The sequence below is a fragment of the Takifugu flavidus genome, chromosome 21, assembly GCF_003711565.1.
Source record: "Takifugu flavidus isolate HTHZ2018 chromosome 21, ASM371156v2, whole genome shotgun sequence".
In the NCBI taxonomy this organism is placed as follows: domain Eukaryota; kingdom Metazoa; phylum Chordata; class Actinopteri; order Tetraodontiformes; family Tetraodontidae; genus Takifugu; species Takifugu flavidus.
Genome location: NC_079540.1, coordinates 8,458,777 through 8,483,335, shown reverse-complemented (window position 1 = coordinate 8,483,335; position 24,559 = coordinate 8,458,777). Strand labels below are relative to the sequence as shown.

Sequence of the window (24,559 nt, the reverse complement as noted above, 5' to 3'; positions counted from 1 at the left end):
ATTGTTTCTTATAGGTTAAAAGTGTTTACTAATTCAGTTGGAAGAGGAATTGAATTCAGGAACATTCTGGTTCGTCTTGCGATCACCTTTTACATACATATCAATATTGTAATTGGCAAAAAAAATTAAAATTTTTTACACTAATGTTGGTTAAAATTGCTAATTTTGACATTATCCCATGGATATTTTTACTCCTAAATGATTCGGGCTGTTTTCTTTGACCGACTATTACTCTTATTAACATCATCCGTTGCTAATGTGTTGCTAATTGACGCGCGCGACAACCCTCCGTCTCCGCAGACTTCGCCCTGTCGACGTCATCCGACCTGCGCAGTCGAAGTTCGTTTCCCATGATGCACCAGTTCTTCTTTCTATCTCGCGCCTTCGCCACCGCGTAGTCCATCTTGCCTCGTAGAACTGCTGTCACCTTCCTGTCTGTGCGCCGTCCCTGCTGTTGGAGTAAATAATGGCGGCATCGGGAGGTGCGGTATCATCTCCTGCTAATGTCGCAGGTTTGAACGCGCAAGGGGTCGCGAAGGCTCGTTTCCCCGGGCGACCGTGCACGGCCCGCGGGAGCAAGCTGCGGTCGGAGAAACGTACCAGAATCGGTAGGTCGGGATGGGACGACCCGGAGTTTGTTGCTGGAAGGCCGAGGCCCGTGAACATCGGCCTTGCGTTGAGCGAGGACCCGCTCCTGCTGCGCCTTCTTGGAATGACGGAAAAACACAGCCGACAGGGAGATGTGGGCTTCGACTCCAGCAACAGCGATGAGGTGATTAAAATTTACAAGTAGTACATTGGTAGCCACACATTATAAAGACGCCAAATGCGGTACTTAAAGTCGGTTCTTTTAAAATTTACGTTTTAAACACATCGCTAGTTTATTTGGCTAAAGCTAACGCTAGCTAGCGCTGAATTGTCTTGCAAACATTAAACCCTAAATGGACGTATTCAAATAATGTATGGTCTAGGATGGGTTTTTTAAGCTGAATTTCATTGTAGATGGAACGATTTGCACGGTTTGTACGGTTTTGATGTGCATTTTGCGTTGTAAGCGCTCCGGTTATTGTTACAGACACGGATCTCGGCATCAACCCAGCTGGGTTTGTTTGCATGAAAAGATGGTTCGGCGGAAACTTTGGCGGCATGATGACCATCTTAGATATCTTTGGTGATATTATATGGTGGTTTTCTTCATTCCCACCGTTTGAGTGGATTTTCGCACCGAGGAGTTTCCACGTCGTCTTTTCGTAATTAAAAGGTTTATTTGGCGAACCACTCTCACCACGTTGACGCTGTCAGCTGTTTGCTTCGCGTTTTAAATGTCTGAGTTTGGATGCAGCGGAACAATAAAAACGCTTCCGCGTCTTTAAATATTTGGACCATTTTTAAATGTTACGTTACTATATTGTTTATTAGCGGTCTTACTCTTTAGCGTGTTGTCAAATAGGTAATGGATAACTTGTAAAACGCATCGAAAAGTGCTCCCTTTGTTGTTTTTTTGTCCAAGTCTTTCTTTTAGTACCTATTCAGTAAAAAATCGATTCAATAACCTATATACTGCATGTTGCACTGAGCTTATCTGATCAATGATATGTTAAATGCAACCTACTCTTACATACTTTTGGATTGCATGCTAAAATCTGCATGCTAATGCTAGTGACAGTTGAATACTGGTGTAATATATTTGACAGAAGACTTTCATTTTGGCAGTTTTTGTAATCAGCCCAGAAATGGCAGGAGTGAATAAGACAGGAAAGGCCCTACTGTGAGCTGATAACAGATGAGATCTATACATATTAATCCCCAGAGCAGGTGCACCGGTGCGTTCCATCATCCCTGTCCCACCGAGGCGGCCACTTGATTTTGCAGCTACAAAATCCCGCAGTTGTGCTGACACCTGGATGTCGAATCACATTTTCAGAAATACCAGATAGACGAGATGGCTTTGATAAGGGTGTGGATGCTCATACAATGCTTCACAATCTCCAGGATTACATGGACTGTTTGTGCATTAGCCGCCGCTGCCAGTCGCACACGGATCTCTTCACATTTACATTTAGAAGTAAACCCGTCAGCATTGACATATCATGTTTCCCTTTACTGCTCTGTATAGTGTTTTACAGATAGGCTTGCTGCATTAGGCGTTACATATGGTGTTACAGAAGTGTGGAGGGAGTTTTATACGTTATTCTATTACTGCTGGAATGTCATCAGTGATGATTTAGTGGCAATTAATCTGCAGGATCATTAGTTTGTACATGATGCATGTGAATAATTCATAGTGCATAAGTTGGGGTCTTCGGGCATATTTGCAGGAGGGTGTAACACAAGTACTTTTTGTTTTGCTGCTGTGGATTTTAAGCAGAGTACAATTATGGTTAAGAAATTTCAATATATTTCAATTAAAGTATTTGCTGTTTTGATTACTGCTTCGGTGACTCGTTAGAGAAAATTTCAAAGGTTATGTCTTTGAAAGACTGAAGTGAAATAATCAAAATTTTTAATAATCAAATTGTAGTTTAGTACGGTATATAAATTACATTACCCGAAAATGGAGTGATCATAGTTGCGATTGTTCTATTTATGATTTTCAACTTCATAAATTATCAGTAATTTCTCTCAAATTATGGTATGTGCCTGTGGAAAATATGGTCTGATTTTAGGATCATCCACCAAGTTTAGGGTCTTTACATATATTTTCACATGAACTTGACCCGATCTTTTCTCCCCCACAGGAGAAGGAGTTCACTGGTTTTGGGGCCAGAAGAGGTCGACCGCCGAAAGCATCACTCAGGCAAACAAAGACTCAGCAAGCTCCAGACCAAACTGAAGGAGCACGTATTGGGAAAGTTATATCTAAAACCACCAAGCAATCTCTTATAGGGAAAATTATACCACGAGCGGCTAAAGACAGCCCAGCAAAGGACAAGGAAATACCAAAAGGAGCGATCAAACTGCGTGGCAATCAAAAAACGCCCTCTGCAGACGATGAGCCAGAAGAAACTCTGGATATACTGAGAAGAACAAGATTGAGGAGCTTAAATGAGAAAGCGGGAACGTCAGAAGATTCTGGAAGTGTGCAAAGCCAGACATCAGTTAGTTTAACTGGGTACAGGAAGCGAGACAAGACGGAAGTCAGAGATGACAGGCAGCCCTCCAAAGGTCATGCACAAGGACGACAAGGAACAAAAGACGTGGACGTAGACCCATCCCAGCCGCAAAGAGCTGTGAAACGCACAAGGGGCTTCCGATTTGGGAACACCAAATGCGCCTCTCAAGAAGTTGCTTTGACGTGCACGTCCATTCACAAGCAGCAAAGGAAGAGGCTGGCCAAGGGCATGGTTGCCTCTCCTGAAGCTGGGGCGGAAGCTGGTTCCCAGACTGGCGAGGAGGCAGCGATGCCTCTCGAGGGTAAATCTAAAGATTTCTCTGAAAAAAGACCATACAGGAGACATCGCAAATGTTTGTATGGAAACAAGCGAAAAGCGCTAAAAAAGGATTCCATCATCGCACTTCCCAAGTTGAGGCGTAATCGTAAAAAGCGGGTTTTTTACGCTTATGTCGTGGAGCCCGTTCAGGCCACGGTAAAATCCGAGGGAAGTGAGCAATCGCAGCAGAATCAGAGCATTATTCCCTCGGTGAGCGAGCCGGACCAGGAGAACTCCAACAACTCCACTCCTCTGAGTGCACGGTCTTCCCGTGTTATTAAAGTTCCAAAGAGGTTTTTGGATGAGGAAATTATACCCTTCCCAAAAGGTTCCCTGTCAACATGGCTTAAAAGCCAAACAAAGGAGGACGAAAAACCAAGTCCATCGCGCCATGAATCCACTTACGATGATGGCTGTCAAGCGTTAGATTCTATACACCTAATCGATAACCAACCTAGAGGGAATATTTCTTCAAATTCCAGTCCCACCACCAGTCATCTGGAGATTTACAAGAACCTCAAGAAACTGACCTTAAAGGTGGCGGAGAAAAAGAAAGGGCAGCCATCCGGCGATGGGGACCACGTGCACGACTGCTCGCTCGCTCACGTAAAGAAAAGACGGAAATCAAAGATAACAATGGAGGAGATGGACACACCGGGCGTTGTCAGAAAGCTGTCTGTTGTGGTCAACAGTACGGTGGAGACGCCCTCAGATGCATTATTGGCAGAGAAGGATGTTAAAAGTAAGAGTTGTTTATTGTCCACTTGATTAGCTGAGTCGCAGCTTTTTTTTTTAAAAAAAACAACAAAGAAATGATTACATACTTGCCTTCAGAGACACGCGTAAATATATATTGTACATCGCTGTAAAAACAACAGCTTCTAGAGTTTAAATGTCCTTTATTTTAACGATTAGGACAAAATTCTGTACATTGGTGGATTGTCTACTTTTAGGGAAAACGTCACTGTAAATTCAATCAAAATGTAGCTTCATCCCTGCTCATCTTGGCTAAATTGGTCGACTTGGCCATGTTGGGCATTGCATTGCTATCGTTGCGACATTATTAAGATGCCTTTTTGCTCCTTTCTGGTACAGAAGAAGCAGACAAGTTGCCAGCTGAGAGCCGCGAAGAGGAGGTCAGTGCACTAAGCCATCGAATAGGTCTTAGTGGCGCCAACAAGACGATGCTGCATCTACTGAAGAAAGCCAAGGTTCAACTCATCAAGATTGATCAACAAAAGCAGCTGAAGTTGTCACAGGTAACAAAGCTAAACTCTTCTGCTGATTCCTTTTTGAAAATTGCTTTTGGCAGACAAAATTATGTTTTTTACAGCGACAAATTTAAAAAAAGCAAATGAATAGAAGGCACAGGGTAAGATTTACACGCATGGGCAGAGTTCTAACACCCTGAACGACGATTGCTGCCCTGATCAGAAAGAAACATGGTGAACTGCCAAAGAAACAGTTTAATAGTAATGCTGGTATGACAGCATCTCACATTCATACTGTAGCCAACATATACCTGTTTAAGCCAGCAAACTATATTTCTCTCGCTGTTTAATCCTGTAACTGGGGACTCTGGTGCCCCGAATTGTTCAATTGGTGAATAAAGTTTTTATCTCTATATAACTGCAGTTCTCTTTTCACCAGTAGAGGGCGCTGTTCAGCTTTAACCTTGGGCCTTCTTAAACAGCTGCATCTTTAGGACATAGAATTAGAACTTTAATAATGTTTTCTTGTTTTTTTTAGTTGGGTTTCAACAGAGAACCTCGAGTTCCAGTGACAAGAAGGAGGAGGAGAAGGAAAGTTGGTGTATCGTCCAAAGATGTTGATCTTCAGGTAATTTTAAAAAACAAATCTTTTATAAGTTTAAAAGGAGACCAGTCCTTATTTTATACAAATGTCCTTTTCTAGTTATCTTATTTTTTCCTTGTTCAATACTCCTTATGTTGTCCTCTATTAGTTTTTCCTTCCGCTCATACATTTTGTGTCTTTGAGCACTGAGAGGCCAAAATAAGCTGCATTTTGATTATATTTAAATATGCCCAACTGTCAAGCAGCTGAAATCTTGTATGCCTGTGTATAGGAGCAGCCTCTGGGCGGTCCCAGAATCAAACATGTCTGTCGAGCAGCGGCGGTGGCTTTGGGTCAACCCCGTGCCATGGTGCCAGACGACATTCCCAGACTGAGTGCCCTACCACTTCATGAGAGAGAGGGCATCACCTTCTCCCCCGCAGCAGAAGGTAGTGTGTCCACACATGTCTTTGTAAAACCAGAATGCCAAAATCACCATTTGGTAACATTTTATGTGGGGAAAAACCACGTCAGAGAGCCAGTAGCTGTACGTTTTACAGTCAAACTCCAAATTTCCACTGAACACATTTTTGGGGTTCCTGAGTTCCTCCATGGCTGCAACAGCAGCTTCACAGTGAGGGTTTCGCTCGTCTGAGCCAGGATATGACACCAAGACTATTTTGGGTGGTTAACACGTGTATATGTAGAAACAAAACTGTAAATACATAAATAATTGCTTGATATGCAACCCATGTTCTGCATCACATTTGGTGGAAATTTGGGGCAAGACAGGAAGTAAACTTTACTCCAAACAAGGATGGATAACTTGATGATCGGAGGAATGGATGGATGAATTTTTAAATTCCATACTCAAGTGGGAAGATGACATTTGTCCTTTGTGTTTCTTGGATTTGTGCCCCATACAATCAATACTGCATAAAGCCAGAAAAGGCATTCCTTGTATTGGACATAAAATAAGTATTGTGACTTGGGCAATTCATAAAATTCATATACTGAATCATTTTAAAAGGACATCAGGAGATTTGGGAAGATTGAATACGATGTCGTTTCTGTTGCTCAGTGTACTGTGAATATAAACTAAAGGAAATATCGTTGCAGCAGTGGGGCCGTGTACATTTCACTGTTGGATCTAAGAATACGAATACAGCTTTTTACTGACTGTATTTGAGCAGACTGGGAATTCTGGAGAGGAAGCTTGTTGAGTTGCTACGTGTGCTGCATACTGTTATCGCTGATTAATTGCAGTTTAATTGTCAGTAAAGTTGTCTTTAAAACATAGTTCCAGTCAATATACTCTAGATTTTTGTGATGTCCTCATACAGGAGCTCTACGAAGTCGAGACCCTCTTTAATTTGTGACAAATGTCGTGTTTTTAATGAAAGAAAATTTCAGTAAAACAGGAAACACAAAACTTCACTCACACTTTAATCCTTTCAATGAAAATTAATTGTGGTGTATAGAAAATTATGCAAATGTGAAAATAATTCCAGATCTGTCTGTTTTGAAGCCTGGTATTAGCTTGATCTTCTCACACTCTAGCCTCCTGTAGTCTCGTGTAGATTCTGTTTTATATTCTAGTATCTCTAAAATCTGTCCATTAGCTTCTACCTGACCGTAATATTTTTACTAATTTCTGGAAGAAAAAGCTGCTTTCCAAGTATTTATTAGCTGATCTACTTTTCCCAAACGACCCAGTTAAACTCTGCAACACAAATGAGAAAAAAAATAAATCAATCACTTTTATAAGCTTTTGACTAAATTAACACGCTGAGCAAAAAATGCTTTGTTCGCTCAATGTAATTGTAAATTTAGATATCTTCCAGCAAAAATATCTTTTGTCACACACAGATTAGCCACCGCTGTTGGAAAGCTTTACCCAACACTGGTCAAGTGAGCATCACTCAGTATGAGGTGAGGAAGTGCAATTTGACAAAATTAACATATTTAGTGTTGTCGGGTAAAAAAAAAAAAAAGATTCTTTCACAACCTACATTGTTAAATCAGCACTGTGACATGTTTGCACCTGGTGTCCCATCCTGGGTGATTTGGTCACTAATTGAGAATTCAAATAAAAAATAATTTAAATGCAAAGCAAGTGATCCAATTCAGATGTGATCCAATTCAGATGTGATGTGTTTGTACATGTCAGGTTCATTAGCTGTGTGTTCATGCCTCTCGGCCTCAGTCAAGATCTGCCCACATAACTACTTTTAACAAAACCGCTTTCTGTTTGCAAACTGACCTGTTTTGGAATTGCACGGCTCTCTTGGGCACACGACAGAATTTGAAATCTTAAATCCTCGTTTTGCTGCCTTTTGTCCACACATTGACTTTGTCTTAAGAACTTCAACCCCAATTGTGTGGACAGTGAAAACTGGAATTTGAAAAGGTTTTTTTTAATTATTGAATACAGGCTCCAATAGGCACAGCTGATAATCTTTTAATGTGTTACGGTTTTCTAGCTCAGTGGCTGTCCCAAATAGTTGGGTGTTCTCAGAGATGACTTCAGATATCTCCTTTTTCCCCATCTTATTTCCTGATTTCCCCACATGCACAAAGATAACCAGTGTGCACGCGTGCTGCTTTTCCTGTAGTTTGGACACGTGTCAGATCTGTTACAGTGCTGCTCATTGACACGGCAAATGCACTGCAATTCTCTCACAAAGGTTTTGTGTGTCTTTGTGGGTGAGATTTCTGAATCGGGGATTAAAAAGTGTGATTGAAACCTTTGCTGACACCTCAAGACAAATGGTGCTTCTGAACACCACGTGACCCATAGTCACACATGCATTTTGTGTTCCTTTGAACTAGTGTAATTGTGCCGTTTAAGCTCTGGGGTCGAGGCTAAAATTGGCTGGTTTGGTGTATTTTCTAACTACCTGTTTATATTGGACCTTGGTGCTAAAAAAAAATGGCACCAACCTTTAATGTTTGACTACAGTTTTTTTTTCTCCTATTTTGACATTCTGTATTAACACATTGAACATAAATGCACAAAAAACAAAATCTAAAAAAATGGAGTACAAATGCTAATTTTCAAAAAGTTTGTGTATTTAAATGAAGTGTGACTACAGATAGATTCTTAAATCTAGAGGGGTGTAGTTGCATCCAAGATTTAAGAGGGGGAAAATATTTTCATGGGAACATGTCAGATTATATAAAAAATATTTTATTGCACAAAACATACAATTAAAAGAGGAACTCTGTACTCTCTAAAAATATCCATTTTATGCACATTTGATGTGTCAAAAAGAAATGCTTTTATTTTAATCCCACTTTACAAGAAACATTTCAGTGCATTCTTGAATTTTTTTCCATTTTGAAACTTCTTCTACTTTCACTTCTACGTGTTAGTGAATCTACTTAAATTGTGATTGGATAACCCAGGATTAGAGCCAGGTGGAAACATCTGCAAGCTTTCTGTCTCTGAAGTTGATTTGGGTCAGCAATCATGCATTTCAATGCCTGGCTGCAGAAAGGAATGATTCTTTTTTCCTTTTTTCCTATTTTAAAATACAAAAATGGTCCGGCATCAGAATCTTACCAGCAGTATCTCAGATATGAGCATAAGTGGCTCCTTGTCCTTTAACCTGAGGCAGCACCTGTAGAGAAAAAGCAGCTGTGGTTGCTGACGTTAGCTACCGTTTTCTGCTTTTCATGTTGAACCAAGTGTGGTGTTTTTGGCACGTTTACCCATCCTCTTTGTCTGTTTTATCTTAAGATGTGGCAGATGATGACGATGACATCACTGATAAGGACAGGATTCAGTGGACTGTCTCTCAGGAACACATCCAGCAAAGAAGGAGGGGGAGGGGAAAGGGCCGCAGGTTGAAAACACGGAAGATTTTGAGTCGGTACAGACATGGAGGAGTTCGTTCCCGACGCTGCGGACTCTGTAAAGGCTGTTTAATCGAGGAAGACTGCTCCAAATGCATCAACTGCCTCGATAAGCCCAAGTTTGGGGGGCCGAACACCAAGCGTCAGTGTTGCGTGTAAGTTAAACTCGGGATTTCCAGAATACCCTATGAGACCTCTATACTTGGACTAATAACTTTGCTCCTGTTTTTCTTTTTTAACAAATAACAGCTCCTGTAGCTTGAGTAAGCAGGGTACTTGTAAACCAACTCTTTCACTTGTCTCTCCAGATACAGGAGGTGTGTGCGAATTGAAAAAGGGAAGATGGAAAGAGTTATAAAACCTTTTAAAGGTATTTCTCTTAATGGGCCCGGCCTCTGTCTGACAGTCAGATATGTGGTTTGCCAAATTAATCACGAGCCTGTTTCTCAGTCCAGGCGAGGGGCTTTGTGGAAGCGGTTTCAAGCAGCGACGAAGGGAACTGGAGTGTCGGTGGGGACGGCGAGGGTTCCACATTAGTGTTGCCTGGAATCAGGAAAAAGTCGCTGAGAAACATCACCCCACGCTCCTACAGCAGCCTGCTCAAGTCTGAATCTGAGGAAGATGAGGAGGAGCAAGAGACTAAGGCCGATAAGCCAAAAGTAGCTCCTGCTGTCAAACCAAGTAAGTGGAAATGGAAAATGAAGCATGTTAATGCAAGAGTTGGCTCATAGAGCAATCCATTTCCTGTGTTTCAACTCTGTCTAATGTCTTGTCTATTTCGATCTGTTTATTTTCTGAAGATCTTCTGCATGAAGACGGTGCGTCACACCAAGAGAATCCTCCCTCTGAGGTGATTAAGCATCGCCGGCTCTTCTCCAGAGGAGTGGGGAACCGACCCAGAGGTTACAAGGTAAAAACAACAGATTTCCTCTCCAGTCTTCTGCATGCCACCTAATCTACCCTGGGTCAAAGTGGATCTATGGAATAAGTGTTTTGGTCTTGATATTTTCAATTTAAGAAGTAAGTGGAGAGACTATTTGTATAGTAATTAAGTCAATTACTATACAATGGAAGATTATGTTTAAGCCATACAGCCTTTTAAAGAAAGACCCTGAGCTTGACTACATGCACATATGCCTCACAAGTGTTGTTTTCCTATGTGGAAAAACACTCTGCAGTCTGTCAGATAACAGTGAGTAAAAGCAGAACCCCCCACAGCTTAGCACATTTGCTGCATATTTTAGCACTAATTATAATAGGCTTACATTGGCGTCTATATATTCTATATAGTCCACAGCACACATCCTAGTTCATATTTGTTTAATCTCTAAATTTGCTTTTGGTGTTTTTTAACACTATCTGAATTACCACATTTAAATTGTAAGGATTTAGATTCTATAATGAATGCATCAGTTCTCCAACGGCTATCGTACCCTGAGTAACTCATCATGCTAACGTAGCTCAAGGGCAGGGCACAGGCGGGAGCAGCCATACGTGGATGGTTTGGAAAAACCTGGGGGCCCCACAGTGGCTTCCGTTATGAGACAAATAAAACGGGAACTATTAATAAGTAAAGTGTGGTCGGGGCTTCAACTGCTGGTGCAAGGCTTGGCTGACCTGGAATTTATCAGGCATATTTTAAAATTGACATTGAGTCAGATTAATCCATAGCTACCCTGGGATTAACCTGGTTAAATAACAGTCATTACCAGCCTTATTTCAGTTCCTGTTGATTTGTTCACATTAAATGGTTAGAAAACTTTGACGAAACACAGTCCTTTCCAAATATCACTATACCCAGGTTTAATCAGATTCTGTTTCAAAGAGTGAATAACATCTTTCAAATATCGCCCTGATAATCTTTTAGTCATGACAGTTTAAATTACTTTTTTTTACTATGTTTCTGCATGATTACTTACAATGTTCTTTAAGATGCATGAATATTTTCTTTTTGAAATTAACATTTCATTTAATATGGTTGTTTATTTGTTATATTGGGGCCAAATCAATAAGAGATTGTCAAAAATGTTCAAGGTAAAGTTACAATTAACTCTAATTATGAAATCATAATTCTTAGAAGAAAATGGGCATCGATAACATCACTGGTACGGTTCAATCTAAATTGTGCTTTTGCTCGCTCGGTCATTGTTCTGAGGTCTGTGTTTATAGAATTCTTTAATATTGTTCGCACCATTGCACTGCTGTCTACCATTTATTAATTTATTGTCTCCCTTTGTGTTCCTGTTAGTTGGTAGTGTTTTTTGTGATCCAGTATATACAACATCAATCCTTTAAGCAACATGTAGCTTTCTCAAACTTTATTTCCATGATGGCTTTATTAAGGAGAAGAGCGCAGCAGAAAGTGCAACATGTGTGTGGATGGTACACGTGGTGGGTGTGAAGGCATATGGTAGCTCGGGTACCTATCGGCACTCTGTTATAACTTGCATTTTACTAAAAGAAGCTTCTGCATGAATGTAAGCCACCGCGCACATTTGAAAGTACAGCATATGCATGGACAGGTTAACGCACGGTATCGTGATGTGTCCAGGATTTTTTAACATTACAAATAATAGATGTCATTGAAAACCTTTTAAATTGGAAGCCAGACAACATGAAGCATGAACTGTGCTGATGTGCCATTATAAGAAATTCCATTCTTATTGTAATGCGCATCAATGCTTTGGACTCCACTTGGCTCACATGCATCAGTGATAAATGCACAGTATAGTTTGACAATATAGTTTTTACTGTATATGTTTTTAATTATCTGTGTTGGATCTGGTCGTCTGCTTCCTTGCCTCTTAGTTCCTCGTGCTCTTAAGTTCACCTGTTTAAAATCCTTTGCTCTCTTTCTCTTTGAGTTCCTGGCTAGCATGACTTCACCTCACAAACTTTGCCTTTTCTGCCACTTTGGCTGCTCAGTCGCCGCCTCTGCATGTCGCTAAAATCAGTGCAACTTTGTCTCCTGTCATTGCTGGTTGGCTTAGGCAGTCCCCTCCTCCACAGGAACACGAGAACACAGAGGAACTGGAGTCCAGAGAAATTTTACCCGAAACCAGCCCATCCAGGAGGCCGAAGCTGCTGCTGCAGCCTCAAATACACTTACACCGCCTGCCCCGTTTTATACTCCAGTCATGTCTGAGTTTGCCCCTGCAGTTGCACCAGTGTGTTGACCAGTGCATTGCAAAGTCCCATCCGTTTTTATCTCAGCTTATGGCACCGCATTTTCCCAAATTGCCTGAGGCCAGAATCAATTTGTCTCATCGAGAAGCCAAAGCCCATTCCTCATTGAAATTCCCAGTGTTACAGTTACACAGTTTGCCCTTGTCTCTGGTGAGGTCAGCCCTCCATGAGCGAGTCTATGCTCCTTCCATGCTGCCAGACATTTCTTCAAACGCATGTTTTCAGCGACCAACTGAGACTGAATCGCAGAAAGGAAATGAAAAAATGACCAATGAAACTGTGCAAGAGTGCCATCAGAGTGTTGATGGAACCCATGCAGAATTGAAGAACAATTTAACAGAACAGGAGGAGAAACGCTGGAACCATCCTGGAGAGGAGGATTCTATGAAAGGGACAGTGCTGAAAAACTGTCCAACTGATTCTCACTGTCTCCTTCCTTCTCAGAATCCTGCAGAGTGTCCTACAGTGAACACCCTGTCTGGGTTCACTTGTGGAGTTCCTCAAAAGGGCCTGTTGCAGAACAAACACAAGATCCGTGTGGACTTCAAGGTGTGTTTTTCTGAGTGTGTCTGACTTTCTCAGGCTTTTTTTTCTTCTTTTTTTACCAAGTGAGTTTGGTTAAAGAGGAAGTTCTTGTATTGTCAATGCCAGCAATGAAACATTTCATCCATTCTTTCTTTGTGTCCACTAGGAGGACTGTGCTGTGCAGAACGTGTGGCTGATGGGTGGCCTCAGTGTCCTTACGTCCGTCTCTACCACTCCACAGCCTGTCTGTCTGCTCTGTGCGAGTAAAGGCCGGCATGAGGTAAATGATGCCTGGGCGGTATTGCTTGATGAGGGCTGGGGGAGGACTTCATTTTGACAAATGTTGATTCATTTTGGGGTAATAACTTCTTCAAAAGATTTGAATACTTTGCATTTTGAAGACATCGTTTTACATTTGGCAGATTGGAACACAATGTCCTACTCTTTTCCTTAGTTATCAGCACCCGTCTATTATTGTCAGGTGCTATTCCATTGCAATCCGACCGCAAAGAGACTTTGTGGTTGGATTGGAAAGGCAGCATTCTACACAACCGTAGTACCTTAGATTGCAAAGTTTAGATGTCTTCCAAATTATTTACATCATTGCAACATTGTAAAACTTAAGCATTCTTTTGTCTCGTATTATAGATGATATTCTGCCAGATCTGCTGTGAGCCTTTCCACAGCTTCTGCCTCTCACCAGAGGAGCGTCCTTTAAAGGACAACAAGGAGAACTGGTGCTGCAGGCGTTGCAAATTTTGTCATGTGTGCGGCCGACGAAGCAAAAACACAAAGGTATGTTTCTCCTGTTGATGAGTAAGCTCATAAGCCCATTCTATTGTATATTACTCATGTAACCCACTTCTATTGTATATTACTTTAATAAGCATAGTTTATTATGACCACTGCACTCATTGGGCCCGATTCACCAATATGTTCTTACGAATCTTCTTAGATTCTTTCTTAAGTTGTCCTTAAGAAGTTTTTTAAGAAAACCCTACGTCGGATTCATCAACGCGTTCGTAAGCCCCAGAATTGTTCGCAGCTGTGTTCTTAGATTGATGAATGCCATCTGTTCGTAAGTTGAAAGCGCGTGCCAGGTGAGTCTAATTAACATACGATTAGCATAAGTCACCGCCCACTAATGCCCATAAAAGGAACTGCAGCAGGACCCTGTAGACAGAGCAGAAAGCAGCCAAATGCCCAAAGCAAAATGCCCAAAGCTTGCCCCTCCACGCCTGATTTCTGACGCCGTGTTGAACAATCAAGAAAGGATAGCTAACACGCTTGATAAAATTGCCTCAACCCTGATGACTATAGCCAACACGCTTAAAGAAATCAACGAGAATGTAAAAAAAGAAGAATGTAAAAAAAAAATAAACGTGTAAAAGCTGTGCTCGGATTGTGACAATAATGCATTTTATTCACAAACGGGCAATTAATCGCGCTCAAACGTGAACCGTGTGCCTGCAGTCTGGCCCCATCATTGCGTCAGGACGCACATCCTCACGGGGTTGTGGCTCTGTGTCCAAATACATCCAGCGCCCCTTTAACATGCCGATGGTGCGTTCAATGGTGGAGCGACTGCGCGCATGCATCTGATTGAATAAAACTCCTGTGGAGTCTGAGGGTTGGTCAGTGGTGTCAACAACCAGGGCATATCCTCGATCCCCTAATAAAATAAATCAAGATAAAATCAAATAAAAAGACAGTTTTGGCATGGTTTCCAATTTGGTTGATTAATGTTAAGTCATTGGCACATTTACGTAATTTTAAAAATCTCCGTAAATCACCAAAAATAGGAAATAAACAAATAAATATGACAGAATTATCATTGTAATATTGAATTTTATTGAACTGCACAAGAGAAGAAAACACAACCATGCCAACATGTCGGCACTGAAATGTGCGCAAGAGTACTCCTGAGTGTTCGTAGGATTTGTTCTTACCTACGAATAAATCCAGGATAAGAAGAAATTGGTGAATGCCACAATCTTCGTCAACTGTTCGTAAGTGGGACTTAAGAACAAATTTGTTCGTAAGAACGCTTCGTGAATCTGGCCCATTGTTCCTGTGTATCACTCATAAGCCCTCTGAATAAATGCTTTCAGAAAGTTCAGCTGATTTTCACAGCTGAAGGTTTTTACATCTGCTTTTGTCTAGCAAGTTGAGGTTGCATTATAATTTCGCTGGCTTCTGTATTTCTATAATCATATTTCACACTTTGTAACTTTGCTCGTTGTAACTTGTCTTCTCCAGCCCGTGTTGCAGTGCAGACGATGCCAAACCTCCTACCACCCTGCCTGCTTAGGACCAACATATCCTAAACCTATGAACTGCAAAATCCCTTGGGTAAATACCTTTGATATGTTTTATGGAATAAGGGCATCTTCAAATTTGTGTTCTCTTTGGATATCTACGATAAAAATGCTCAAGTTTCATCAGTTAAAATCATTTAGCTTTGTTCATGTGCTTGGTTTTTAATCTACCCTCTTTTATAGCTTACTATAAATGTTGTTTGGGTTTTTTTTGCACTATTTGTAGGTGTGCATGACATGCATCCGGTGTAAAAGCTGTGGAGTGACTCCTGGAAAGAGCTGGGACTTGGCCTGGAACCATGACGAAGACCTGTGTCCTGACTGCACCCTTCTTCACAATAAAGGTGGGATTTGTAAATATGAAATCATGTGTTGTGTCCAGGTGTTGGTGACATTATTGTATGATTTTATTTTACCTCAGGCAACTTCTGTACCATCTGCCACAAGTGCTATGATGACAACATGCAACACACAGAGATGATTCAGTGTTCAGCCTGCAACCACTGGATTCATTACTCATGTGAAGGGATTTCTGGTCAGTATGTTTTGTCTTTTTTTGAATACATATTTGTAGATGTCATTTCAAATTGAGTTTGTTTGCAGTCAAATACTACATTTAAGGTGGAAATATATATTTTTTTAAAATGAGCTGCACTTACAGACACATGTATGGGAGTAAATTTAATTTTGAATCTGAGAGAGGCAATATGTAGTGTGTAACATTCTCTCAATCATAATGTGTTTCTAATATGTTTGTCATTACAGATGAATTGTACGGGTTGGTTTCAAACCAAAGAGAAGATTCTTTCACCTGTCAGCCCTGCAGGGATAACCAAAATGAGCACAGCGGTTTAAAGGAGGAGCTGCAGAGAAAGCTGACATCTGGTTTGGAGGAGGTGCTTGCAGACCTACTGTCTGACACCTCCACACAACACCTTCTTATCTGTAAAACGGTAAGATAGACTGGATAATATGCACGGAATTTGAGCCTTTATTACCTTTTTGCCGTTGCCAATTTGCCTTGTATCGTTTCTGTTTCAGTGTCAGAGCACGAGCGACATGCACTACAGGGAACAGCAACCAGTCTGTGACCTCCAAGCCATAGAGAAGGAGTTTAAAGCTGGCAAATACAATTCAATTGTAAGTAACATAACAAGATCGAAAGATACAATTCATTGAGTATATAAGGAGTATTCATTTTCCTATTCTGTTTTCTGCTTCTCTCAGAAAGCCTTTCATGCAGATGTAACTTCTGTGATGCAAAAGTCACTGAAGGAGGAGCAATTTGTGCCTGAGGATCAGAGACTGACAAATCAGGCAAGGATTCAATATGCAAAGGTACGTATCCTCACGTTCTTAAATATCTGTTTACTTTTGCATTAGTATGTTAGCGATTTCTGCTGATATATATTTTTCATGTTTTATTGATTCGAATTTAAAATTTACAATTAAAACAAAGAGATGGATCAATTTATTCCCAAGATTACTTAAACATGTTTCTGTTTTTCCCAATAGCTCATTGAGCGGGTTTTCACTTGGTCTCCTTCACACCACCTAAAGAAATGGAGCTCCTTTTCAGAAGAATTTCCAAGGTGAATTGAAGAGTGTTTTTTTGTTGTTGTTCAACATATTCAATTCTTGCATAATGGGGTCATTTAAGTGCATATCAAGCAGCTTTACTCACATGTGTCTGGAAAATGGTTATAGTTGCTTGTCTTTTCTTCTCTATTCCAACGCCATCTTCACTCTGTAGTGGTATGCTACCCGAGGCAGTCCTACCACCCTCTAAAGAACACAGCTATGCACAGTGGCTGGAAAGGACCTACCAGCCCAGGGAGTCCAGGATCACACAGATGGGGGACACTGACGGTTATCAGTTGTTATCCCCAGTCAAGCCACAACATATTGCTATATCACAAAGTATGTAGACTGATTTAATTTAAAGTGGTGTATTAGAGATGCTGCATGGACATTGATATTGTTGTTTGTTTTTTTCCCCTAAAAGGTGTGAATGCACTGGAAACTTTCAAGACAGAAGATATGAGGCAGTGCACTCTATGCCAGCACTATGGTGATTCCGTTCCCAGCGTGAGTTTTAGCTGTCTTACTTTTCAAAGACCACCTAATTTAAATTGTGTATGTGATGATAAAACTACACATTACATTTTTGTTATTAGAAAAGGGCAGCGTACTTGTCTATCTGTCAACCTAAAGCATCTTAACATGAGCTTGTGTTGTAACATGATTTATTTATTCTATTCTATAGGAGGCAGGACGGTTGTTATACATGGGACAGAATGAGTGGGCCCACGTGAACTGCTCCTTATGGTCTGCAGAAGTGTACGAGGAAAACGGCGCTCTTCTGCAAGTACACAGCGCTGTCTCAAGAGGGCGCCATCTAGTAAGCTTGCGTGGACATTATTCAGCTGTGATCAACTGTCTAGTAAATGGATCACTGCTATTGCAGTAAGGTCAAAGTAAGTAATGTATTCCGTACCTCAATCTCCAGCGGTGTGATCACTGTGGACAGTCTGGGGCCACTGTGGGTTGCTGTCTTGCAACCTGCCAGAGCAACTTCCACTTCATGTGTGCACGTGTCCAAAACTGCGTGTTTCAGCAAGACAGAAAGGTGTACTGTCACAAACACAGGGATCTCGTCAGTGACAAGGTATGAAAACAGTTGCAGTTTCTTATTAAATATTTCATTCAAATTCATCTTTATTTTGAATCAGTATCTCAGAATTCTGGATGAATCTGTTTCCCTCCAGAAAGTAATTGGGAAGGGTTTTGAAGTCTCTCGACGGGTTTATGTGGACTTCGAGGGGATCAATCTCAGGAGAAAGTTCTTGACAGGCCTTGAACCAGAATCCATTAACATGACTATAGGTAATGATCTGATTATTGCTCTGAACCAAATCTTTACACTGTTGAAAAGATTTAGTCACAAATCACTGGATTTAGCATCTTATCATTTATTTAATTTTTTTCCTATCACCAATCTTCAGGTTCTCTGCAAATTCAGAAACTCGGCGTGTTGACAGAGTTGTCATCAAACGGGAGAATGCTCTATCCTGTTGGCTATCAGTAAGTACCCTTCCCAAGTAATTGCTATTTTGAGTAGAAGAGACTTGTGTGTATGTGTTCCCCAATTAAACATAAATGAAATCTTTTAATATCTTGTAAATCTGTGTTTCATGCACTTGTAACATGTTCTATTTTGGTTCCTTCGTCAGATGTTCTCGATTATACTGGAGCACTGTGGACCCTCGTAGGCTCTGTCGGTACACTTGTAAGGTGACAGAAGTGAGCACGCCACTTCCTGGTGAGGAACAAGACCCACAGTGGGACCAAGAGGAGAATTACACCACAGTACACAGCCCCAGTCATCCCAGAGGTTAGCAGGAACTTGGGAACTCTGCAAAGATGGCTTAACCACTTCATTACCCATCAAATAATTTTAACAAAAGATGCTGCATATTAACTTTTTAATGGTGTATATTTTACCCATGTTTTTTCCAGACATGGAGTCTCCAGATTGTTTTAGCTCTTCTTCGAGCCCAATTAAATCCAATACATCATCACCGTTCTCTAAACATCACAATACACCTCCTGAATCCAAAAGCCCTGGTTACACACAGACAAGGAAACCAGCGGTAGTATCATCTCGGCCCCTTCCATCTCCAGGTAGAGTACAGAATTACATTTCTCTATTTCTGTTGTTATCGTTATTTAATGCTGCAAATGTCTTATTTTCCCTTTTTTGGATAATTGAAGGCAACATTCCTCCCAAATCACATCACATCCTGACCCTGAGGGACCTGGAAGACACCCGTCGGCCACGCCGACTCTCCTCAAGAAGCCGTTGCAGTTCTTCACCTACAGAGAACGATCCATCTGTACCAGCGAACCTCCGCTCAGGTGGCACGGGTCACACCAGAACCTCTCTCTTCAGTTCTCCTCCAAGATCGTCAACTTCGCCTCTTCTATCACACCAAAACCCAACCTCCCCGGTCTGGGGTTCCCCACCTCAATCTAGCTCCAGTATCTCTGCCACTTTGTCACCTCCGCAAGGAGTCATCACCCACTTATACAGAGGGAGGCAGAACTTTAAAATCACCACTCCGGTTTCGGCAGAGGTTCCGCAAGATTTCCTGGCATCATCTGAGGCGGAAGATGCTGCAGTGGCCACAACTAATGGGATTTCCCTCGCCCCTGAGAACCTGGAAGAAGACGTATCCCACCTGATGGCCCAGGAGCTTCCTTACACTGTATTCGACGCCGACGCGGAGGTCGCGATGGCCTCCATGCTGAACGCAAAGATCGAGTTCGATGAGACGTTGCTCGCCGAGAATGTGGCGCTCAATTGTGGAGCGCAGGGCAAAAAAGGGGAGGTTGAAGATGTGTTGCAAGATGCAGAGGTCCAGATGGAAAAGGGCAAGGGGGATTCTGAAGATGAAGACTCCAGCCATTACTTGAAGTTTTCACGTACCGTTGTGTGCGACGCAGGGAGTTGCTCAGCCGACCCAGGTCACGTCCCGTCGCCACCAAACTCCATTTCACAGTTGGATGGAGCAGACGGTGGGTCAGACAGTGATGAAATGGAGGCTGAAGCTGATGAATGTCAGAACCTAGATGGAGGAATTAAGATTCATAACAACCATGACACACCTATTAAACCGTTAATGGTTGCTCTAACGAGACTGGAGTCGGACTGCTCATCAGCTGAGCAGACCGCTGAGCAAGCGTTTGACCATTGTCCACCAGATGTTTTTCATGTTGGTTATGGAGAAAGCGACATGCAACTTCAGGAAGAAGAAGTCCAGATGAGCTGCGACATCCCAACACCTCAAGATGAGGGGGCTTCAGTTGCTGCCACAGAACAGTTTGCTGGCGTTCTAGACTACCAAAATAAAAATCCAGTCGAAGACATGGAGGAAAATAGTTCCTCAACTGACTCATTTGAGGCATTTAAAGATGATTTGAACGATCCCGATTACGCCCCAGAGCACACAACCAAGCCATCTCCCAAGGTGCCAACAAAAACTATCATTGTAAACCGGAAAAGCCCCTCCAACTTTAAACAGTTGCCACCTAGGGTGTGTCTTCCACAACAGAGCATTCTTAAATCCAAGTTGCCGCCTCAGTCAGCACAGATTATAAGCGGTGCCTCGAACTTGCCTGTCGCTGCCAATTTTGCTTCAGTCCCACGCACAGTAAGCTCCCCTATTGTTCTCAATGGGATAAACGCGTTGCCTATTCAGCCGGGCGCCACACGCGGCAAAGCCATTGCCATTCGGTTACGCAACCCTCAGCCAGGAATTAAGCCACAATTAGTGATTCCGAATCAAGCTGCAGCCACAGCTCCCAGTCCTCAGGTTCTGCTGGTCAACCGTCAAGGTCAGATCCTGATCAAGGATCCTAGGACCAACACCTACCAGTCGCTTAGTGCAAATTCACCGACATATAATAAAATAAGCCATATTGCCAGGATTCTCCACAGCAATAATACCTTTCAGCGCCCAGTTCCTCGGTTCATCATAAAACCAAACTCTCATGTAAACAACGCAGGTGTACCACCTGTCGGTGGCGGCGCAGCGTCCAAGCAGAAGGTCATTGTCAGGGTGGTGCCCGTGAAAAGTCCTGGTACCAGTGCAATAACAGCAACTCCCATCAGCCCTCCGAGTGTTCCCGAAGCTTCTCTTTCCGAGGCAGAAAAACAAACGACCAATACTATTGGTGACCAAGCTCTTACTCCCCAACAAGACACGCAAAAGACGGAACCGATCATCCTCAGAAGGTCAAAGGCCAGATGCAGAAGACCGTCAAAGTTCCTGGTGAAGGAAGACTCGGATGAGCCAAAAGCTGCACTTCCAGGGGCCCCCACTGGTTTAGCCAGTGGCCTAGCCTACGGCACGCAGCCGTTGCCTACTTCCTCACAGCGACAAGTGAAAGTAAAGAGGGTGTCTTCTGTGGCTGACAGAGCCCCCCGGAAGAAATCCAAGCTGGACGGCATCAAGGATCAAGATGAGCTGGATGAACTTGCTGATCTCAGGTCTCTAAGAGTTCAGTTTTTTTTATTGTTGATTTTGTAAAGGCTGAGATGAGGGGGGGGGGTAGTAAACTATCCTTAGGACTGTTGGTAGACATTCTCCTGTTTGATTAAATGTTTAATAAAAACCCACCTGCGTTATGTTGGGTTTGCTGTGTCACAGAAGATTCAGATGGCACCAAAAAATGCTGGGTACATTTCAATGGACTCAACCGACTTTAAACTGTCTCTTATAGGCCAGCTGGGGTGAGAATGAAAGCTCCCACTTCTAAAGAGGTTTTTGACCTGGGCCAGGAAAATACGCCTGACAGGCCGGAACAGTTGAGGATCACTGCCCCGCCGCTTTATACACCTCGCAGGTTCGTTTGACTTGAATGATTCGGTTGTTTTTGACCCGCTCATTTAAAACTGGTACCTGATTCATGTCCATGTTGGTTCATTCCTGCTCAGGCATCCTATTGAGAGCCCTACTCCCTCTCAGAGTAACGGCAGTGGACAGGGTAAAACACATGTATGGATCAGTTCTCGCCATGGCGACCTGTCTGAATGGGGCCCTTATTCAGGTTTGTAGCAAAGCGTCAACAATAAAATATTTTGTGACAAATTCTCACTCACATCCAATGATGTACGACAGTTTTTAGTCCTTTCCATGAGCTGCTTCATATTATTTTTAACGTCACTCACAGGGTTTAGCTCTGAAGAAGATGCTTTTGGACCCAAACACAGGAAACGGACATATATGAACCAACCCCACCTGCGCTTTGAAATCACCAGTGACGATGGTTTCACTGTCAAAGCCAGCAGCATAGAGGGTAAGTCCAGTTTATAATAAAGCTTTGGATATGCAGAGAAAGAAAGATAAAAGCTTCAACGTGTGCGGTTTTAACGAGCTCCTAACCCCTCTCACGCTGCAGTCGCCTGGCGGGCAGTGATCGACGGTGTCCTTGAAGCCCGTGCGGACTTCCACCTGAAGCAGCTTCCTCTGGGAGGCACGAGCGGTCCTCGAATGCTCGGCGTGGTCCACGACGCCGTTATCTTCCTGCTGGAGCAGCTGCAGGGTGCAGCAAACTGCAAACACCACCGTTTCCGCTTCCACCGCTGCGAAGACACCGAGGAGGAGCTTCCAATCAACCCAAGCGGCTGCGCTCGCTCTGAAGTCTACTCGCGGTACAGAAAGGCTTTATTGGTCGAAAAGTAGTGAGCTCGTTTGGTTTCAGATGCTAACCGGTCTTTCTCCTTGCTTGAATAGGAAAGCAACCTTTGATATGTTCAACTTCCTGGCATCGCAGCACAGGGAGCTCCCAGATATTACAGGGCCCTTTGAAGAAGAGGACGATGATTTCCCTCTGAAATCTTCCAGGCAAGACAGAAAATCTGCCATTTTGATTCAATTTCAGCCTCACCGAAGAGGAACTTATTAGGTTTTTTTAAAAAACAATTATTTGGCATATATCACATCCATGCTCATCCTACATTTCTGTGCTTGGCTGGAACAGACGTGCCACCAGCAGTGAGCTCCCCATGGCGATGAGATTCAGACACCTGGAAAAGATCTCTAAAGAGGCAGTAGGAGTTTACAGGTACCAACCTGCCATACTCCTCTGTAAATGTCCAAATTAATGTGTGTTCTCAACTCCCTCCAATTTAAAAATGTTTTTCCCTTTTTTAGATCTGAAATTCATGGTCGTGGACTCTTCTGCAAAAGGAACATTGAGGCCGGGGAGATGGTGATCGAGTACGCCGGCACGGTCATCCGCGCTGTCCTGACTGATAAGAGGCAAAAATATTATGATGGCAAAGTCAGTAATCCTAAAGTCTGTTCTGAAAAGCCTGTTGTGAAGGGAGGCTTTAATGGTAACGGAAGCTGTTTGTCGCCGTTTCCTCCAGGGGATCGGTTGCTACATGTTCCGCATCGATGACTTTGACGTGGTGGACGCAACGATGCAAGGCAACGCCGCTCGCTTCATCAACCACTCCTGTGAGCCAAACTGCTACTCGCGGGTCATCAACGTGGACGGCCGCAAGCACATCGTCATCTTTGCCTTGCGGAAGATCTACCGCGGAGAGGAGCTGACGTACGACTACAAGTTCCCCATCGAGGACGACGAGAGCAAGTTGCACTGCAACTGTGGGACGAGACGCTGCCGAGGGTTCCTGAATTAGTAGTAGCACACACGCCATCTACTACCACGAGCTTCTAGTTTAGCGCTGTAGATGGGACCATTAAGCCAGTTGTTGCGATGTAGTCTTAAGTGGACGGCAGGTATGGTGCACAGCTCTGATCTGCTCAAAGTCCTTCCATCATCGAACGCTTAATTTATTGGGGGATGGAGGTGTTTATTTCTGCAAATATGCTGCTGTTCTGAGTCACCGAAGCTAGAACGGCGTTATGAAAGAGCCATGCCAACTAATGAAGCTAACGGGAAACGGCACTGGTTTCCATTAATCCCCCAGTGTGTTACGTTGGTCCCTTTTGAAACCGCGATCGAGCACCACCGGAAGGCAGTTATCAGGGAATCGAATATTTTTATTATGCTGAGAATAGAATGTAAATACAAGATCAATATGCATGATCAGAATTAATTTAGCACCTTATTCGTACACTTCTTTTCTCCCTTCTGACCAGGCTAAATTAATGTCATTCGAGGCACTTTTGTCGCATTAGTGCAGCTACATTTTAATTTGTGTCTGGATAAAATCTGCCCATTCAGACGCGGACAACATGTACCCATGAAATGTTTTTAATATCTTCGTCCAAAGCAGTTTCTGATTTTACCTGTGGCTGCAGAGATGCTCGGAAGCTTTTATCCCACTGTTACACAACCACTTTGATAAGGACGTTTGCTGGGTTTAATTCAAATAAGATCCTTCTCTGCTTACTTCCTGAGACATCATTGTGTTTTTGATTAATAAATGTGCAACATTCATCCAACGCAAATAAATATTTGATGCTTTTAACAGTTTTGTACATATTAGAATGGAAGCTCCTGCTGAGTAAGCGCCCTCATTTGATCCCTTTTCCTTTTATATTTGCTTCTCTTTCTCTTTTCTCTCAGGTTTACTACCTCGGTGTTAAAAGGCAGGAGTTAAGTTAATTACACATTTGTTAAAAACTGCTTAGTACCTTCATTGTTGTTTCTTTAGTATAATTATACCTTTAGTAAGAAGGAGACGATCAGTCCAATTAACTCCGCTGAAGGACGTTTGAGGTTGGAGGGTGAACGTTGTTACTTTGTTTTCCTTTGTGATTGATAACTGAATGACACAAAAAGCTTTGTTACTTTTATCGGCTCACGTCATTGCCTGTACATAGTTGTATAAAGAATTTCTAAACTTGTTGAATATTTTTTTACATGCCTTGTTTTATAATTTATGTTCAATAAAAACAAGTTGTTTCA

At 42.4% G+C, this 24,559-nt stretch overlaps 1 protein-coding gene and 1 long non-coding RNA gene across 4 annotated transcripts; one reads left to right on the top strand and one right to left on the bottom strand.

Moving 5' to 3' along the window:
* Window positions 1–368: 368 nt before the first annotated feature.
* On the top strand, window positions 369–24,559 carry kmt2ba (lysine (K)-specific methyltransferase 2Ba). Of its 3 annotated transcripts, XM_057021260.1 has the most exons (36): window positions 369–772; window positions 2,739–4,173; window positions 4,527–4,690; window positions 5,181–5,270; window positions 5,518–5,674; window positions 8,968–9,238; window positions 9,392–9,453; window positions 9,534–9,764; window positions 9,884–9,993; window positions 12,714–12,818; window positions 12,961–13,074; window positions 13,443–13,589; window positions 15,054–15,146; window positions 15,339–15,456; window positions 15,534–15,647; window positions 15,878–16,065; window positions 16,154–16,252; window positions 16,340–16,450; window positions 16,628–16,704; window positions 16,866–17,032; window positions 17,118–17,200; window positions 17,379–17,513; window positions 17,622–17,780; window positions 17,881–17,998; window positions 18,118–18,196; window positions 18,346–18,506; window positions 18,632–18,796; window positions 18,887–21,164; window positions 21,398–21,520; window positions 21,612–21,724; window positions 21,848–21,973; window positions 22,076–22,328; window positions 22,411–22,521; window positions 22,658–22,741; window positions 22,831–22,960; window positions 23,049–24,559. In XM_057021260.1, the coding sequence occupies exons 1-36, from the start codon at window positions 467–469 to the stop codon at window positions 23,322–23,324; spliced, it is 8,553 nt and encodes a 2,850-aa protein (XP_056877240.1). In that variant the 5' UTR covers window positions 369–466; the 3' UTR covers window positions 23,325–24,559. The 3 variants fall into 3 exon arrangements, with proteins under 3 accessions (XP_056877240.1, XP_056877243.1, XP_056877242.1); XM_057021262.1 differs by lacking the exons at window positions 369–772; window positions 2,739–4,173; window positions 4,527–4,690; window positions 5,181–5,270; window positions 5,518–5,674 and adding an exon at window positions 7,093–7,157; XM_057021263.1 differs by lacking the exons at window positions 369–772; window positions 2,739–4,173; window positions 4,527–4,690; window positions 5,181–5,270; window positions 8,968–9,238.
* Window positions 14,197–14,868, bottom strand: LOC130518643 (uncharacterized). The gene is made up of 2 exons (XR_008948112.1): window positions 14,744–14,868; window positions 14,197–14,466 (listed from the first exon to the last, which is right to left on the bottom strand). It is a non-coding gene; the product is annotated as an uncharacterized LOC130518643 (long non-coding RNA).

What these genes read in the sequence shown, in the direction of transcription:
- kmt2ba (XM_057021260.1), top strand. Translation starts at nt 467, where the DNA reads ATGGCGGCATCGGGAGGTGCGGTATCATCTCCTGCTAATGTCGCAGGT. An exon ending in ACATATTGCTATATCACAAA is followed by an intron (nt 17,033 to 17,117) that starts GTATGTAGACTG and finishes TTCCCCTAAAAG; the next exon opens with GTGTGAATGCACTGGAAACT. An exon ending in TCGGCCCCTTCCATCTCCAG is followed by an intron (nt 18,797 to 18,886) that starts GTAGAGTACAGA and finishes GGATAATTGAAG; the next exon opens with GCAACATTCCTCCCAAATCA.